This window comes from Bactrocera latifrons, unplaced genomic scaffold (assembly GCF_001853355.1).
Source record: "Bactrocera latifrons isolate USDA-ARS-PBARC rearing strain unplaced genomic scaffold, ASM185335v1 scaffold_133, whole genome shotgun sequence".
NCBI lineage: Eukaryota > Metazoa > Arthropoda > Insecta > Diptera > Tephritidae > Bactrocera > Bactrocera latifrons.
Genome location: NW_017534775.1, coordinates 871,145 through 890,312, shown reverse-complemented (window position 1 = coordinate 890,312; position 19,168 = coordinate 871,145). Strand labels below are relative to the sequence as shown.

Sequence of the window (19,168 nt, the reverse complement as noted above, 5' to 3'; positions counted from 1 at the left end):
GAAAATATATATTTTTAACATAAAGTTTAAAAAATTATTAAAAATAATAACTATTCGAAAATTTTGTTAAAATTTTAAATATAATATTGAACGATGTGTAATATCTGGCCACTTTACGCGCAGTGTCTCTTATGCAAGCCACTAAAGCATACACAGTCCTCTTCAAATTGTTAGCATGGACATCTAGTTAATAATATTAACACAGGGTAGCCTGAACGAATTTTGTTTTTATTTTTTAATGTAGAATAATATTACAGGAACAGAAAGCCTTTTTAATCCTAAAACTTAGTTTTATTAAAAAGGCCTAATTTTATGATTTGGTTAAGAAAAAATAATTTTTTTATTATAAAAATTGTCAAACTTTAAAGTTTGTTCGGGATTATATATTAAACAATTATAATTATTGATATTGGGCACATTCAAATTTAACTCAGATTCTATGTATAGGTAAAAAATTGCTTGTCGAAGAGCAAACGGCTTGCGGACACATTTTTCTTTATAATTTTAGAATTTTTCGTAAATTTTGTGAATTAAAGCCCTGACGTGATTCAGACAGAGGTGTTCTCTGTCTCAGACTTGTGTTGTGCGATAATGCTGTAACTACTACAGTGGTATCTCAACCTTGCGCAGCAATGACACAGCGCAGTTAGTCACACAGGGTGGTTTCAAAAAATGAAAATTTTCTTTGCTAAAGTATGGATTACAAATGCACCAGTCTCATACTGGTCCAAAGTAGCTGCTACTGACTTCATTTTCACAACACTTGACAAGCCATATGCACTTACATATATATGTATGTATGAATATAACTATCGGCGCTACTGCTGCTGGAATTACTCTTTTGTTGTTGTTTTCAGCTCGATTTGTTGCTCATGCAGCAGATTATTCGCCAATTTCCGTTCGCCGAACAGTTTGCGCAGCGTTTAATTTCATTTCCGGCAAATAATTTCCGATTTATGGTCGCGTTGCGAATGTCGGCAGCAACTAATTGCACCAAAAATTATCAGCATAATTAAGCACTGGTTGTTTGGTGGAAATTTACGATAGCGCTGAAGAGGTTATTGATTTGGGGGAGGTGGAAAATTTTGTTTATCGTAGGCATCTAAAAAGATCTTGGCACCTATTCTGTAAGCTATTTAGTTTACAGTGTGTGAGAATAAGCGGCACATAAATCTATAACATACTTCGCACAAATACTTGTTTCTTCATTTCCCAAGATAGTGTTCTTGGGAAGTTACTTCCAATAAAGAGGCGATTTTCTCTTAAGAAGTACAATCTTCTTATGATCATCCACTATGAGAAAATGTTCAATTCTATGGATACGTTGGATCCAGTGATCTCAAAGCGTTGCTCTGTAATGCACGAGAGGAAAATGTGTTCTTCAAATCGCTCAAAATGGATGAGGTTTGGTGTGAGGCCCATTCTGTTCAGCAGCATGTCAAGCTCCGGCTCTAAAGTTGATAAAACCATTACGCCTGTAACAGGGGCTTTAATAAATTAAGCCAGTCGAGTTTGCTTTGACTTGATCAAATTCGTTTAGGTTGAAGTAATGTCTGATTAAGTTCGTCGTTGAATCGTTACAGGAGTTCAAGATTCATGCGGTAAGATTGATAATTATTATTACAGCTAAAGCACATTGGATTTCAGACTTTTAGACATCCAGGTGAAATGGTGGCAATGGAAATAAAGTAGCTCAGAAGATCTGTAATTGCTTCAAGGCGCTGTGTCGAGACTTAATATCAAACTACAGCAGATTTTTTACCTGGCTGCACAAAGAACTGGACTGTACTTAGCAGTCTAATTGTGAGCCCCTGCAATCCTTGTGTATTAGTAACGTAACCTAAATTAATCTGCCCCTACCCAATTACAGAATAGGTATTCCGAACACTTATTTACAATCAAAGTAGTTTTAATTTCCATACTCTTTCTCAATATTTGAATTTGCTGTCTGCGAACTTCCCAACCATGATTGCATTTCGGGGTTTGACGGTTCGTTAGGCAAGCGTTAAAAGCTCGCAAAGTAGGAAAAGTCGAACCAAATGAACGGAGAAGTGTGCATGAAACAAGTTGGAGCATTTAAGGCGCAGTCATGCAATGCTTAACTACCCAGCGCCCTCCTACGTGCGTGCCATGAGCGGCGACAAAGCACTGCGACGGAAGTGTAAAGTCACAAGGAGGTCGAACAAATGATTGTGGTCTTTAGTAGGAGGACCTCGTACATACATATACAGCATAAACTCTGCAGTTGGTGCAGCGCGTGCACTACGTGTCGGACTGTGGCTGTAAAATATGTAATTAAGCAATGAAACAACGCATTGTTGCATTTTAAGGGCAATTAAAGAACTTTTGACAGTTGAAGTTTTGCGGCTTCTCAACTTCCGTCAGCAACAACAAGCACGAATAGACAAGCACAAGCGTTTTGTGAAACTTAGTTGTTTTGGTTTTTGTTGTTTGTGATGCGCTACTTAGAGTAAAGGCTGTGGAGGCGACGCCCCTAGAAAGTGTAATTAAACGAATGCAGAGTTTGAATAAATAAAAAGAAATCGGATACAGGTTCAAAGAGCTTTGTAACTCCCACACGGGACTGTTTGTTAGCAAAGCCTACACTCAGAGCGGTACAGAAATCTATAGGTTTGTTAGAGACAGAAGGAGTATGGGCCTTCTAGATGAGCCACAACCTTTGCAACTCTTATGGCTAGCTGTAGCACTCTATGTAGCCTAGAAGCCAAAGTAGTGTGATAGTGTGTGAGGCATTTCACAATTCTTGTTTACGCTAGTTCATTCGCATATTCTTTTCATTATTTGCATTAGCCTTGAGAACGTGCAAAAAATTTGTTTATGTCAAAAATATTCTATTCGCAAAATAGTTCGTGTGTGTATAGTCTACTATGATACTTTTAGTTATTTTATTCTAAAAGGTGGTTCTCTTTAAGCTTTTGTATACAAATTTATGACAAACGAAATACAATGAGTAAAGCTGTGCAAATATTTGTTTAGCTATTGGTTGTTGTGTAGGATCTTTGCTTTAGACGCAGATCGGTAGATAAAATATGAAATAAAATAAATATATATGCGCCATGAAGTCGTTTCTAATCTTACTCGATATCGTCTGAACATATTTTTGTCTATACTCTTACTGCTTTCACAAGTTTTCTTTTTTAAGGGGTTAGGGGTAGTTAGAATTTTCAAAAAATTAATTTTTTTGTTTGCACTTTGGTTAAGTGTAATATCTTAAAAATATTTTCTGAAAATTTCAAGTTGATTGGATAATTAGTTTTTGAGTTATTCGACAAGCAACAAAGAGAGCTCGGGCTCTTCAAAGCGCTGGTGTGAAACTTTAAACGCGTTTTTCTCAAAACTATGTTCTTTGAACTGGTGATAACTGTAACTCGAAAAACGCTCAGTAGATTTTAAATTTATACAGCTTTTATAATACATAATAAACTCGGGTCTGATCGCAGGATTTTTTGTTTTTCAAAAATTTCGATTTTTTAAGGCCAATTAACTGATGATTTTTTCACAAAAATTTAGAAAAAAATTATTTTCGCTAATTTTTGAAAAAAAAAAAAATGCTACGATCAGGCCTGATTTTATCTATTTAAAAACTTATTTTTTTTTGTCCGATTGATTTTAGATGAATCTTCAAGGACTTATAGTTGCCACCGTTTCGCGGAACATGGTCAACACAAACAACTATAACTTTGGAAATTAAATTTCTTTTTTTGAAATTTTCGTGACCTCAAGTCAACACATTCTATAATAATTTCTACTTTTGCAAAATAACACGATTAATTAGCAAAAAAAAAAAAAAAAAAACTGAAAATTCTCATTTTTTCGTGCCCCTGACTACCCCTAATCCCTTAACTCAAACCGAACTCAACTCAGTGGAGTTTTAGCTTTCATTCATATGCTCTAACTAAATATATATATCAATCTCTAACAAATCATTGTCTATTTCTAATTAAAGCTTAGTTTCACAGATAAAAAAGGCAGTATCCCTGCAGCATACCCGCTATTTACCCGATATTTACCCTATATGTTACTAAAATATACCTATGCGCGCAGCTGATCGGTCTGGGCATTGGTTATTCAAAAGAGAAATCTAAGTTGTCATTGCCTTATTGACGCTTAACGACATAAAAGCCAATCGCTGCTCGAAAGAATCAAAAGTTTTTGGTATTTGGCGTTTGAACCAAGTTCCTATATAGTTAGAAAGTACTAAACTGCGAAGTTCCGGCATTACCCATTAGTAAAAGTTAATATAATAATAGAATAAATATAAAAATAATAAATAAAAACAAAAATGATTTATATGCCAGTGAAAACATGTTCTAATTGTTCACGTGCTCAATTCTAGCATAATTTTTAATTCAATATTTATACAGTTGGTATGGTGTTTTAAGTAATTAATATTATTCCAAACTTCATAACACTTTATGCTCTGCCTTGTTCCCGTAATTTTTAATTATTAATTTGACTGTTCGGGTGTAAAGACGCTAAAAGTTAGCGGTATTTTTTTTTTTCAAAGCACTCACTGTGAGTCCTTGAGTTGGCAGTTGGGTTTTGTAACGTTTCTATATATATTTTAAAGAAATTATATTGTGAGTATAGTCGCAGTGATAGTTTTAGCGCAGCGGCAAAGGTGATTTCTGATATTGAATATTTAAGGGTTCAAAAATTGCGCGTAGAGGGAAGAGAGAGTGTAAGTCGATTATTCTCTCTTGTTGCATGAAATAGTGGCAATTGTGTCGAGTGATTTCGGAAATCTAGTTTGTAGAGTGCTCAAGAAAAGTCCTGGAAAACATATATATTTTCAAACATATATACTTTCAAAGTGTCAGTTTTACATAAGGCAAATAGCAGCGGTTTACGGAGGACAAAAATCATTCGAGAAACCGAACTCCTTTACCGCGCTTACTTGCTATTATGAAACTTCATATTATTTGGAAGTATCTTACTAGAAACTTATCTAACCTTGACATATCTGGTTTACTTCGAGCCCTCAGCTATGAGATTTGTTGGAAAGAATAAATCAGAAAGTTTATAGTTCAGGCAAGCCGTGTTGCCATCAAATACTCAAATAGCAGCCACATAGAAGAAGAAGAAGTAATCAGGTGAAGAAAGAGTGTACACAAAGATAGGCGTCCTATAAACGTAAATGTAAAATGGAGATTGCCAAGCAGTTGTAAGGATAATTATACTGTCTCAAGGGTTATACTGCAGACGGCGCCTACTACAGGTTTGATTGATGGAGAGCTGGAGATTTAAGAAATATGACATACGATACACAGAACTTTATTTCTTAAGTGACCCAAGCTCTAACATCAAGGATATATTATACTTGAATCACATCACACACAGCCACTGTATTGAATAGTGAGCACATTGATGACTAGTTTAATGTCTGACTGTTCAAACTATAGTTGGGTGGAAGGAATATTTAGCGTAACTTGTTATGGAAATATCAAGGCTATTTGGTAGCACTAACCGTTACTAGCAGTTACTCAATTTCTTTATGTCAGAACTCAGCTTTGCTTGCGTTAGTGTTGTTGGTCGAAATTTACCTTAGTCACTTTGCAATAAGTTCCTCTTTAGCGATTTCTTTTTAAGCGCTCAGCACGAAGATGACGTTTAAAACAAAATTATTAAGATCCTTCGCTTTTACATTTTTGCTACTCATAACATTGGTGATATTTACGACATACCAAATGTCATTGCAAAGTAGTGTGCAGACAAACGCTTGGTTTAATGCAACAGCAGCTATAATGCAAACCAATTTATTAATAAATGGTATACGTAAGTAAAAAAGCTGCGCCTAGTTGACTAAAATCGCATTCCATTAACCATTATGTTTTCTTTCATGAACATCCAATAAAATCTATAGCAAATCAAGCGGAAGACAGTATGAAACTACGTCAAGCAGAGTTGCCAAATGTGCCATTCGATTTGTGGCACCGCCTGGGATCAATGCGCCTAAATAGAACTTGCGCTTACGCGCCGACGATAAAGTTTCTGCGCTTTCACAACGACTACTGGCAGGTGTTTCAAAATACCAACGTCACTTATCATCTCTTCAATGCGTATTACGATGCGCGCGCACATGTCACACAGTCCAGCGCAGTGGTGCGCGTGTTGGCGATGTTGAAAGGCATGGTACCACCGAAAAATAAGATCCACTGTCAGTTGTGGTATGACAGTGACAATAAGCCGACCATTGTGCCCGTGGTAGAGCAACGGCTCGTGTGGCACATTAAGTGGGGTAACGTTGCTGAGTATTTTCCACATTTACTTACATGCGGAGTACCGCCGACAACGCGGAAAGCGGTCGCACCGCGTGCCGTCTCCTTGGTGATGAATATTTGTGATAGGGCCTCGAATATACTGAGCGTACTATACGAACGACCGACCGGCAATGAGACACAACACGGTTTCGCGATWTGCCTTAAGGGTTTGGATTATCCTAATGYTGATATGGGTCCACGTTTGGTTGAGTGGTTGGAAATGCAGCGCCTGTTGGGCGCACGTAAGGTCATCACCTACAAATTGGTGCTGAATCCGAATTTAGAGCGTGTGCTGGAGCATTACGTGGCGGAGGGTTTCGTCGAAGTGCATCCACTCAGCTTGGGTTTGGAGATGGTCAGCAAACCGCTGTATCTTCATAATTTTCTGCACGGCAGCATCGGAAATAAGCGCGTGAACGAGCTGGTGCCCTACAATGATTGTTTCTATCGGAATATGTACAAGTATTCATATATTGTGACTGTTGATATCGACGAGGTGATCATGCCGCTCGGTAATCGCACCAACTGGCAACAGTTAATCGACGAGGCGAAACATATGCGTACCTCCAATTGTGCTGGGGGCTATGCGAGTGTTTGTATACGCAATGTGCATTTTCCCATTGATAGTTTAAACTATGCTGAGACGTCGGCAGCACCGCGGTATATGTTCATGTTGCAGCATGTGTATCGCCGGAAACCTGAAGCAGTTGGTAAAGGCGCTAAATGCCTTCACAATAGCAGTGAGGCGTTGATTTTGCACAATCACTACAATTTAGGCGCATTGAAGAGTTGTCGTTGGATAAACTTGGAGCCTACAACAGCCCAAATGCAGCACTATCGTTTGCTGGAGAAGTCAGAGAAATGGGAAACGAAGATTCTCGATGAAAGCATCTATCGTTACAAAGACGCTTTGGTGAATAGTGTGGAGCCGGTGTTGAGAAAGCTGTCCTATTTGTCCTAATGGTGATAAAGAGGGCAGCGTAGAATTGATTGTAGGTTTGATTTTAGGAATTAGCTATAGAATTTGTGAATCAAAATTAATAAATTATTAAGTAAGTTACTGGCTTTTTGTTTAAGCGCTCTGATAGAGAGATAGGAGCAGATAATGCTGTTGCAATAATAAGTAATGTTGTTTTTATAAAAGAGCGTTTTGCATTACATATGTATTGAGTGTTGAAGGTCATGAGCAGATCTACATGGCACAAAAACCAGATTGGTTCAGGTGAAAGGGTTTGTTTTTCTGTCTGAAGCCACGCGACGCGATTCTTATAAATAATATTTACTTTTTGGTCTTCAAATTTGGTAGCTGTAAAATAGAAACAAGACTTGAAGAAACGTGAACAAATTATATATAAACAATTATTTATGTATGTCTATTATTGGCCTGCGCACTACCAGCTTCATCGCTAACACAATATTTATACAGTTGGCATGGAATTTGAAGTTAAGAGCTGCTTCCATTCGCCATTTCTCTGCTCGCTGTCTTTGTGCGCTGCTCTCTAATCAAACAATTTATATAGAAAAGCAATAGAAACGGCGTCGGACTAAAGTATTTATCCGTCAAATGGGGAAGTATTATACAAATATTGCCAGTTTGCTTGATCAGCTAGTATGGTTTGTTCGATTTGCTGCTCTCTAACGCTTGACGAATAGTGGGGTTTCAAGTTGAAAGTAGTCTTTGGCTCTACGACACATAGTTAAGTTTATAATATTCTATGGTGTTTTTGTGTGATGGAAGTCCCTAGAAAACACTACACTTGCAAGGAAGCTCGAAAGGGTTGACCGAACTACATGCTCATCAATGTACGAGTATGTGGTGCTTTTAGATCCACACCTACCGTGGCATTAATGCTATTCTCTGTAAAACGCCAATATAAACATGTCACTGAACATTTGAGAATCCTCGTACGTTTTGACTTCATAACTTCGTGCCGCCAAACCAAAATATGGTGGTATGCTGATGAGCCTAAGGGCAGAGGGCTAAGGTTGATAGAGTGGTATAATGTTACTAGCTGTCTATCAACTTCAGTTCCAGACTAACTGACTACTGTAGCTGTTCCCAAGTGTAGCCTCCATTAGAGAAGTGACTATCCACTCTGAGAGCATAGAGGCCGTACTTGCCGTCAGCTCACTAACTGCGCGTTTAAGGCTAGTTAAAGAGTGCCTAATCTCTCTATCAATGACAAAGCATCATTTGATAGAACAAGTATGGCAAGTATGGTTGCTCGATCAAATTGGAATCGCCGATAACTGTGAAACTGACGGGATGGCAAGAAAAGGCATAGATGATATCGTTTTGGTGCTCCGTTCTCTTTATGCGTTCCACTACTGGATAGATAGGCTTGACCAGCGCGGGGCTACCATTAATTCTTGTTTAGTGAGCTCTCTGCCTTCTGTAACGCCTCTATAGTTCTGTTTTAACTCTTCATTGCTCTAATGGCTGTTCGGAACCGAACACCAGCTGCGGAAGCGGTTTGGAAGAACACGAGGTAGGAACATCTCAATACTTCCTTATTAGTTGGGTCGCCTTTGCGAGATCTTGGCTTAAATACTTTAGAGCTCACACCTTCCGATATTCCACTGAGCTGGTAGAAATAAAACCGCTTGGCAAAATTGTATGGGCCTTAAGACGCTTTGTCAACATATAAGATGGGAAAATACAGCTTGTGCAAGAACTGAAAATTTTGAAGAAGATCCGAAGTTTTGATCAGCGATGACGCTGGCTCAATGGGTATGTAAGCAAGCAAAATTGTCGATTTGGAATGAAGAGAAACCTGAAGAGATGCAAGAGCTGCCATTTCATCCCGAAAAAACACCGGTTTCGTGTGATTTGTGAGCCGGTGGAATTATCGGTTCATCATTAACGGTAGTCATCAACAATGACACCATTGAAAACGTAACCGTCAATGGTTAATGACCGCCGTAATTTCGTATCATGGTAACCGACCTCAAATTAAAGCTCGTGATCTCGGCGACATTTGCTTTCAACAAGATGGCGCCACTTCCCACACATTGCATAAATCAATGGACTTATTGAGACAACACTTCTCACCCATTTCCTGTGGGGTATGTAAAGTCTAAAGCCTATGCAACAATTCCGATTTGATTCACGCCTTGGAGCAAAATATCATGCATGTTACTGGCCAGTTACCAGTAGAAATGCTCTAATGATTCATTGAGAATCGACTCATCGACTGAACCATCTGACACGTAGCCACGGCCAACATTTGAAAGAGATAATCTTCAAAAAAATAATGCCACACAATGATTTTTCGAATGATAATAAACATTTTCCATTAACTTTAACTCAAAAACAATGGAGTTACTCAAAAAATCAAAAGAGCTCTCAAATTTTTAATGTTGATAGTGCTGCAGACTCGTGCTATCTTTATAGTTTGTTGTACCTAATAGACTTTCCAGCAATAAAAAAATTATTCTTGCTTCATCTAAAACATTCGAAATGTCATCACTTAATTAATATCACGGCTCAGCTCTGGCTGCGTTAACGCTGTTTGTCAACACTTTTATCAATCACATTCCGGAATTTTTCGACTTTAGTGAACTTTTATTACGCGATCAGTACGAAACAAGTAGGGCTGATGTCGTCGAGTAAAAATATTTTACTACGCATCTCCGCTTTTGCATTTTGGACATTCCTAACATTGGTGATATTTACGACATACCAAATGTCACTGCAAAGCGCTAAGCAAACAGGCACCAGGTACAATGAAACAGTGGTTGCAACGCATCCCCAATTGTTAATGAACGGAAGTAAGCTGGAAAGTAATAACAGTTACCGCATGCTCTTTGAAAATTACAACAAATATGCAGCAAATGAAGCGGACAACACTTCAAAACTACGTCAAGCAGAGCTGCCAAATGTGCCCTTCGATTTGTGGCACCGCCTGGAAGCGTTGCGCCTAAATAGCACTTGCGCCCACGCGCCATCGTTACTAGAGCTGCGCTTTCACAACGATTACTGGCAAGTGTTTCACAATGCCAACGTCACTTATCATCTCTTCAATGCGTATTACGATGCCCGCGCGCATGTTATACAGTCCAGCGCAGTGGTGCGCGTGCTGGCTATGTTGAATGATAAGGAACCACCGAAAAATAAGATCCACTGCCAGTTGTGGTATGACAGTGAGGATAAGCCGATGATTGTGCCCGTGGTAGAGCAACGGCTCGTGTGGCACGTTAAGTGGATTACCGATGCTAATTATTTTCCACATTTACTCACATGCGCAGTACCGTCGGCAATGGGGGAAGCGGTCACACCGCGCGCCGTCTCCTTGGTGATGAATATTTGTGATAGGGCCTCGAATATACTGAGCGTACTATACGAACGACCGACCGGCAATGAGACACAACACGGTTTCGCGATDTGCCTTAAGGGTTTGGATTATCCTAATGYTGATATGGGTCCACGTTTGGTTGAGTGGTTGGAAATGCAGCGCCTGTTGGGCGCACGTAAGGTCATCACCTACAAATTGGTGCTGAATCCGAATTTGGAGCGTGTGCTCGAGCATTATGTGGCGGAGGGTTTTGTTGAAGTGCATCCACTCAGCTTGGGTTTGGAGATGGTCAGCAAACCGTTATATCTTCATGATTATTTGCGCGCGAGCATTGGGAACAAGCGCTCGAACGAGCTGGTGCCCTACAATGATTGTTTCTATCGGAATATGTACAAGTATTCATATATTGTGACTGTTGATATTGACGAGGTGATCATGCCGCTCGGCAATCGCACCAACTGGCAACAGTTAATCGACGAAGCGAAACATTTGCGCACCCCTAACTGTCCTGAGGGCTATGCGAGTGTTTGTGTGCGCAATGTGCATTTCCCTACCGATAGTGTGAACTTTACTGAAACGTCGGCAGCGCCGCAACATATGTTCATGTTACAGCATGTGTATCGCCAGGAACCTGAAGCAGTTGGTAAAGGCGCTAAATGCTTTCAAAATAGCAGCGAGGCGCTGGTTTTACACAATCACTACAATTTAGGCGCATTGAAGAGTTGTCGTTGGCGGGACTTGGAGCCCACGATGGCGCAATTGCAGCACTATCGTCTGCTGGAGAATTCTGAGAAATGGGAAACAAAGATTCTCGATGAAAGCATCTATCGTTACAAGGAAGCTTTGGTTAATAGGGTGGAGCCGGTGTTGAAAAAGTTTTCCTATTTGTGACGTTATTTCTTTAAATGTTTTGATAGATTGGTGAGAACTTATAATGCAATTTTCAATAATAATCAGCAGAATGATTGATTAAGAGCGGAGTGAGTTGTTGTAGTTTCATACCGACCTTTAAGCAAATGCAATGGTACTTATGCATTGCTGTTACCGAAACGAGGTCATATTGGTCGATTATATACAGCGTTAGGTTGTAGTGAGGAAGTCCTCTCCGCCTTTACGAAAGTATTCGTAGGTATAGATAAAGTTTTATTTGTTCCAACTTTCCGAAAACTCAATTTTCGTTTGAAATCCACTTCACAGACTACTGCACTGATCTTTCAATATCCTTGCTAATTTATGTCTCTTCATAATAAATAACCTTAGGCGAAATATCGTAGAGAGTAACTTAAATAAAGAAAAATTATGAACAACTAAAACACAAACATGTTTCAATTTAATAAATATATCAATATATTATCAAAAGTGTACCAAAAAAGTATCGCATCTAAAGTTGTGATATAATGTTCTAATTTTTTCAATTGAGTCGTGAGAAAATCGATTTCTCAATTTTATACGTAAACGTTGGTCAACACTTGTCGATAATAATCGCTTTTGTTTGAAAACATATTTGATCGTTTTACTTATGAAATAATAATCAATATTAATTACTATCGACCGCTTCAAGACTTCAGTATATGACTCACGAACAACATCAAACTACTACTCAGTAACAAAATAAACAAGCTCGTTGCTTGCACAGTCGCATCGGCGCGACCAGCACTGGCCTTCACCAATATCGGATGCTCATTGGCCTTCGCTTGCAAAAATTGATTGCAACTCGTTTCGTTCTTAATGAACTTAAACACCGTCTCGGCTACATTGGCTGGTGTAATTTCGCGACACTGCTCCAAATGGTGTATGGTGCAGGCTTGGAAACGTTCCAGATCGACACAATGACCCGGCTCCAACACCAAGTCGGGCAAATCGAAGAGATCGGGCACCTTAATGTCCTTGGGCAGAAATTCATGGAATGAGTTGTTTAAGCACACATTGATTGCATCACGATTCGCTTCCAAGCACTCGGGACCCTCTTCGGCAACGAAAAGTGCTATATGATCGCCGCCACGCGAACACATGAAATCCACCAGTCCTGTGGCGATGCGCATGAGCACGACATTCTGTTGTTTCTCCTTGGCGCTCAGACAAGGTTGCACTTTGGCATTAAAGTCGCGCAGACACTTGACAGCGCTTGGCGCCTTATCACAGTATTTATTGAATACTGTGTCCAGCTCGCCGATAGGGCGTGCCGCTTCGATTTCTTGCTGCAACGCTGTCATATTGGCCAAACCAGCTAGACAGCTGGTCAACACAGTACTGCCTTTCTCAATCTCCTGATACAGTGTGGAGTTCTCCACACCGCCCGCCGCCTTTTTACACTTTTCGCGCAGCACTTTCTTCAGCTCATCTGTTTGGTGGCAGAAATTGCATGAAATTTAGTTAAACCAAACTTGGTTGCTTAAAAATTATGCCACATAGTTTTATTGCTACGTACCCACTGTAAAATTGCGATTCTTGTACTCAGCAGGCAGAAATTGACTCTTCAGCGCGTCTAATTGACTATTTGACGCCGCTGCTTGACCTTTGCACTGTAGGCAGATGGCTGCGATCGCCACCGCGATCGCACATAGCAATTGCAGTTTGTGCATTTTCCTTCCCGTTACACGTTTATTGTGGATTTTCGACTCCGTTTGTGCGCGACGCGTATCGAACTAAATTGGCGCTGACTTGAAGCGATTACCAACCGCTCCGACTTCAAGGTAACCCATTGGGACCGCCAATATAAAGGCATATAAATATTTATCTTATCTTATCAGCAAATGCCGATAGCATATCAGGCATAACGGTATATGTGTGTGAATCTAATGGGCGTCATAAACTCAAAGAGCACACCGCTAGGTGACTGCAAAAGTAGTTATGTTTCTACATTTTGTTTTTGGGAAACGCTTTGAGCTGTATTTATCAGTCCACATATATTTTTGTAATTCAGTTTTTAGTTCGATTAGTCATAAGAATTCTTGAGAAACTTGTTTTCTGTATTTTGTGGTACTCGATCCAGGTGAAATTTCTCCAATGGAGAGCTAGACCAAAATATTGAAATTACAGGCTCTTCTTCTTTATTGGTCGCTAGTCGTTCTTATTTTTCGCTGCTTGGCGCCAGTTGGAGATTTCAAGCAAAGCCAGGCCCTACTCCACCGGGTTTTTCAACTTAGTGGCGGTCTTTCTCTTCCTCTGGTTCTCCCGACGAGTACTGCGTCGAATACTTTCAGAGCAGAAGTATTTTCATACATTCGGACGACACGACCTAGCCACCGTAGCCGCTATATTCGAATTCGCTGAACTATATCAATGTCGTCGTATCTCTCATACAGCTCATCGTTTCATTGAATGCGAAATCCCAGGTTGGTTGAAATACCAACATACAGAGACTTTGTTTTGTGCAATAAAATTTATTGTAAATCTGTGCGAATACATACCTAAACCCAGAGGTTTATCCACTACACTCTGCCGATTAGTCAACTAAAAATATTCAGACCTAAAAGGCCTGCCTGATGTAGACTGTAGACTGGCTGAATCAACTTCCTTTTCGAAGTCGTTTCAACTTAACTGTATAAAAGCCCTAGACCGAATTCCACTGCTCGCTAAAAACGTTCGAGAGTTCGGTCTGGTCCGCTTTGGCCAGCATCAATTTCTAAACTTCGCTTCGGGAGCTGTTTTCACCCATAAGGACCACAGACAAAATACCAGCACCGTTGACTGTAAAAGACTTCAAGGCTCTCGCACTTCACCCGAAAGATTATAACCATATTTGTATACTTCTAACGTCTAAAAGACTAAACGGAAGATTTTATGTAAGTTTCTTCGCGAACAACTGCGGACCGTTATCTACCGCCGCATTATTCGATATACCTAACTGTTTATAGTATATATTTGTGTATTTTGCTGCCAGACAAGCAGCTTCGCCACAATTGGTAGCTACAGTTTACAAACACATACATTGTCACTCGATAAATGAGCTTTTTTATTGCTCATCTTGCTTAGGTTCTATTTATTTGTTTTGCAGTTATCAGTTCATCGGTTTTTGTGTGCTGATAAGATAAAAAACCATATATTTTCAGGTAGGGGGGACATATTGTGGCGCAACGTCAAAGATCAAAGTACAAGTCTATCATGAGTCTGATATTTACTAGAGACTGCAGTCATCAGCAACTATTGCGAAATGTGTTACTTTGTATAAAGAAAGTAAATACTCCGCGGATGTAGTAGTTGTTTTGTAATATCTCTTCTACATACCTTGTGAAGAGACTTCTTAAGAGTCAGATTAAACCGTCGGAATGGTGGAAGCCGATCTATGTGGCTGCCTTGTATTCTGTCCTGGCTCTACCCCGGCTGATCGTGTAACTGCAAGAACTACAAACTTTGCAGTCTCATTGTGAGTATATTCGGGTTATAGAAAATATTTTCGAGAAAGAAGTCACCTAATTTTAAAGATTCGATCGATTTCTTGGCGAAACATCCAATGTCAAGCGCCAAGTTAACTGACTCTGCTTGACTGTTGCGGCTCATGTTAGTGGCCAATCATGTGACCTTCAAGGTGTGCAGCCCGTGAATCTTAGGGGTGTACAACTGTGACCAAGTTGATGCTTCGCACAGTAGTTCAGAGCGGTAGCGAAACGGTTGTATCGAAAATTAGAAGGAGATGAGTCAAAGATTTCTTAGTAAATTGTTACCTACTGGGAATGAGGGAGAAATAATTTGCGACTTGTCGGAAATGTTTCTATTAAAACATACCAAGAAATATAACAAAAGTAATAATATTAATTGCTTTTTACACATCATCTTATTTTATCTACCGTGTCATCGAAGTGATAAGGTACAAGAATGCATAATAAAATTAACTACAATTTAAGGATGGTCTCTTAAAAGATACTCAGTTACGATGCGACTTAGAAGCATTCAAGGCTGCTGCTTGCAGCTAGTTTGGATCAGCACTTGGACGGTCCAGTACGCAGTCGCCAAGGACGAACCAAAGTCGAGTTCGTTGAGGGAAGAACTGTTTGTAGACCGACGTCCACGTGAGTTTGCATTCTGCTCCTTTAGTTTTTTTTTTCTGGCAACTTGAAAGTTATCTTACTACAACTTTGCTTTAGCGCCGAGTGAGGAAGCTGTACACAAGCTTATCGCGCAAGAGTTGCCATCACTGCCGCTGGATTTTATGAAACGGCATCGCAACGATAATTTGCGTCTCAACGACAGCTGCGCGCCCTATCCCGACTTGATGCAATTGGAATACCACAATAATTATTGGCAAGTACTTCGCAGCGAACCGCTGACTTTCTACCTCTTTGGCGCTTATTATGACAACCGGACAGCTGTGGTGCGCCGGGAAGGCGCGGCGTTGGTGCGCATACTCGCTACCACCAATGTGATTGACATTGACCATAAAGACTATCCTCCCAGTTATTGCCAGTTATGGTATGAAGAGCACAGTGTGCCGTTCATTGTGCCGGTGCGCGAGTACCGTGAGATCTGGTATAAGGAATGGGCTGATAGTCCTGAACTTTATTTTCCCAAATTCGTTGAGTGCGCATTGCCGGTGGAAGTGCAATATTTAGTGCCGAAAACTGTTTCCCTAGTGGCGTCGGAGTGTGCGCATGCCACAAACAATCTGCGTGTGATCTATGAACCGCCAGTAAATCAAACTCAACGTGGTTTCGCGGTTTGTTCGACGGGTCTCTTCAATCCATATCGGGATAACTCGGTGCGTTTGATTGAATGGTTAGAGCTTTTACGCCTATTGGGTGCCGAACATGTAACATTACCTACGTTCGGCATACATCCGAATGCCACTAAAGTGCTGCGACACTACGAAGCTGAAGGTTTTGTTTCAGCACCGGGTGTATCACTAACACGCGGCGAACCCGCTTTGCCACACTTCAGTTATGAGGCGATCAAAGCTTGGTATAACAACCATTGCGTCAATGAGCTGATACCATTGAATGATTGCTTTTATCGCAATATGTACAAGTATGATTACATAGTTATAATCGACATAGATGAGGTGATCATGCCAGTGGGCATACACCGCAGTTGGTCAGACGTGGCACAAACCGCTGAGGCGAACTCAGGCTCTGATGATTGTGCAGATGGCGCGACGTCACTATGCTTTCGTAATGTCTACTTTCCAGCTTATCCCGAACGCAAGCCGTTTAGCGATGCCGTGCCACATTATATGTACATGATGCAACATGTGGCACGCGTAGCCGATCATCTGGAGCCTGGTTTGGCTACGAAATGCTTTCACAGTGCACGTTATGTAACCGGTGTACACAATCATTATCCAATGAATTGGGCGGGTGGTTGTAGTATCTTAGCCGTCAACGAGTCCATAGGTCAAATGCAACATTATCGTGAACCTGACATACCCGAGACGCTAGAGAATCCTGTCATAGATGATCTGATATGGCGCTATAAGGAGCCGTTAGTGGAGAGAACTCAAGCCGTATTGCGGCAACTGGGACTTCTGCAGTGGGTGCCTGATACACCAGAGGCTGTAGTGAAAGATACACCAGCAGAAAGCACAAGCATTCAACAAGAAGAGAAAGTCGAGCCTACAGGGGATTCCAAGGCTAATGTGGATTTGGATTCAGCTGAAATCACCAAAACGCTAAGCTTAGCTGAACATATTGAACTTTGATTTGATTTGAAGTTGATTCTGGTTGTTGTAGTGTTTAGATGTACATAATTCTAAGACTTGGAACGTGCTTCCGAAAACAACGATGAGACAATAAAGCGATTTTAGTGATTCTTATCTTTTGTAAGGTCTTGCGTATATTTGGAATTCATTATTTCCATCTCTGAAATTGCGATTATGTTGGTATAGTTTCTAAAGTATGGCATAGGTGAGCTACCAAAAGAATGTTTTCTGGAAGAACTTTATTAAATACCATTTTTAGGAGGGTGTTATGTAGGAGTACGTATTAGTACTATGATTATAAACTTCTTTATTGGCGTAGACACCGCTTACGTGCTTATAGCCGAGTTTACAACAGCGCGCCAGTCATTCTGCCTTTTCGGTGTTTGGCGCGAATTGAGATTCCAAGCAACCCAAGGCCTCCTTCTCCTTCTGGTCTTTCCAATGGAGTGGAGGTCTTTTTTTTCCTCTGCTTAACCGCGGGGTTTTGTGTCGAATGCTCTCCAAGCTGGAGTATTTTCATCCATTCGTATCCGCTGTCTCTTAATTCGCTACGTCAATACGCAGTACAGCTCGTCGTCCCATCAACTGCGGTATTCACCATTGTCTATGCGTAAAGGATCGTAAATCTTTCGCAGCACCTTTCCCTCGAAAGCCAATATTTGTTTGAGAATAGGTGTGATTATGAGTATAATTGTGAATATGAGTATAAGTATGGGTATGAGTATAAATAGAGACTATAAACACAAATATAGTATAAATATCGGTTGCCTATATGCCTATGTGAGTTTAAGTAAATTATTATATAATAATAATACCATCTATTAAAAAAAAAATATAAGCGGAAGTATTGCACCAAGCACTCACATAGTGCACTCAAATCACATAAAAGGTGCCATAAAAATATAAGCAGTGAAAATTTATCGCTTCAACAAATGTTGCAAAGTCATAAGATTTTATAAACATACATCTGTACGAGTATGTAGGTTTATACATACGTATGTGTATGAAGTGTGTACCTTTGGGGAAAAAGGCTGGCACATAAAGCTCAGGCACAATGCGCGGAATGGCTGCGTTTATGTGTCTACATTTGCTGGCAGTATATTTGTTTTCCACTTCACCAAGCACATGAGTACATGCTACTCGCATAAATGTTGGAAACGTGTGCTTGTGTGTGCAGTGTATGTGTGTATGCCATTTTATGACACGCGAACACACCAAATGGACATAAATTGGAAGAATGTTGCCACTGCTTCTCACCCACCCACGCTTTTTGGCACACGCTCCGTGCCTTCCCATGTATGTCTGCGAATCGAGAAGCGGCTGTGTGACCGCACGACCCAAACAAGCAGCCGACCGACAGCTAACGTCATTTACACATGTAAGACACAGCCATCAACAGAAGAACAGAGCAACAACAGCAAGCGCGCGTGGCTAAGAGTAGAGGATAAGGCGTTGTGGTGGAAAGTTGCGCGCGTGTGTGTGACAGAGTGTGCGGCGCGAAAGGTGATTGTGTGGCAGCGAGTGAAATATGTTGGCCAAGAAACGTGACCGACATGGCTAAACGCGGGCACGTGGTACATGAGGAGACGCGAACAGAAGGCGGGGAGGTAGAGCGGGAGCGAGAGGCGGCGAAAATATGGTGCGAGAGAAAGGAAAAGTGCAAAATGAAATAAACTAAAAATTACGGTAAATGTAGTTTGTTGCAAGGAAATATGAAAGGAGTGCAAATATTGACAAACTCATTTAGCAGAAAGTTCTAAAAGGCATAACAGCAAATATGTGAAAAGTATTGAAATAAAAATAATAGAAAACACACACTAAAAATTTATAATAAAAACCAATTCAAGCTTTGCTCGAAGTAAATACCCGCGTCAGTTGCGTGAAATATGCCGTAACGGTACTGCTGTGTACCCGCTGGGTCACACATGCGTGTGCTTGCATGCTTGCAAGTGTGCGTCGTG

The 19,168-nt window shown here is 40.4% G+C and overlaps 4 protein-coding genes across 5 annotated transcripts; 3 read left to right on the top strand and 1 right to left on the bottom strand.

Moving 5' to 3' along the window:
• The first annotated feature begins 4,519 nt into the window (after nucleotides 1-4,519).
• Nucleotides 4,520-7,341, top strand: LOC108965058. 2 transcript variants are annotated; one of them, XM_018927229.1, is made up of 3 exons: nucleotides 4,520-4,601; nucleotides 5,596-5,790; nucleotides 5,885-7,341. In XM_018927229.1, exons 2-3 carry the CDS (start codon nucleotides 5,625-5,627, stop codon nucleotides 7,240-7,242), a joined length of 1,524 nt encoding a protein of 507 aa, XP_018782774.1. In that variant the 5' UTR covers nucleotides 4,520-4,601; nucleotides 5,596-5,624; the 3' UTR covers nucleotides 7,243-7,341. The 2 variants fall into 2 exon arrangements, with proteins under 2 accessions (XP_018782774.1, XP_018782773.1); XM_018927228.1 differs by having other exon boundaries at nucleotides 5,596-5,796.
• Nucleotides 7,342-9,880: 2,539 nt separating this feature from the next.
• Nucleotides 9,881-11,467, top strand: LOC108965062. The gene is made up of 2 exons (XM_018927232.1): nucleotides 9,881-10,064; nucleotides 10,122-11,467. Exons 1-2 carry the CDS (start codon nucleotides 9,881-9,883, stop codon nucleotides 11,465-11,467), a joined length of 1,530 nt encoding a protein of 509 aa, XP_018782777.1.
• A 432-nt stretch (nucleotides 11,468-11,899) lies between these two features.
• On the bottom strand, nucleotides 11,900-13,236 carry LOC108965056 (27 kDa hemolymph protein). Its single transcript, XM_018927226.1, has 2 exons — nucleotides 13,005-13,236; nucleotides 11,900-12,917 (listed from the first exon to the last, which is right to left on the bottom strand). Exons 1-2 carry the CDS (start codon nucleotides 13,156-13,158, stop codon nucleotides 12,133-12,135), a joined length of 939 nt encoding a protein of 312 aa, XP_018782771.1. The 5' UTR covers nucleotides 13,159-13,236; the 3' UTR covers nucleotides 11,900-12,132.
• A 2,213-nt stretch (nucleotides 13,237-15,449) lies between these two features.
• Nucleotides 15,450-17,272, top strand: LOC108965057. Its single transcript, XM_018927227.1, has 2 exons — nucleotides 15,450-15,585; nucleotides 15,661-17,272. The coding sequence occupies exons 1-2, from the start codon at nucleotides 15,450-15,452 to the stop codon at nucleotides 17,205-17,207; spliced, it is 1,683 nt and encodes a 560-aa protein (XP_018782772.1). The 3' UTR covers nucleotides 17,208-17,272.
• Nucleotides 17,273-19,168: the final 1,896 nt, after the last annotated feature.

Excerpts from the sequence above, each read along its gene's own strand:
- LOC108965056 (XM_018927226.1), bottom strand. The coding sequence starts at position 13,158 with ATGCACAAACTGCAATTGCTATGTGCGATCGCGGTGGCGATCGCAGCC. Across the intron at positions 12,918-13,004 it reads GAATCGCAATTTTACAGTGG|ATGAGCTGAAGAAAGTGCTG; the intron begins GTACGTAGCAAT and ends GCCACCAAACAG.
- LOC108965057 (XM_018927227.1), top strand. The coding sequence starts at position 15,450 with ATGCGACTTAGAAGCATTCAAGGCTGCTGCTTGCAGCTAGTTTGGATC. Across the intron at positions 15,586-15,660 it reads GTTTGTAGACCGACGTCCAC|CGCCGAGTGAGGAAGCTGTA; the intron begins GTGAGTTTGCAT and ends ACTTTGCTTTAG.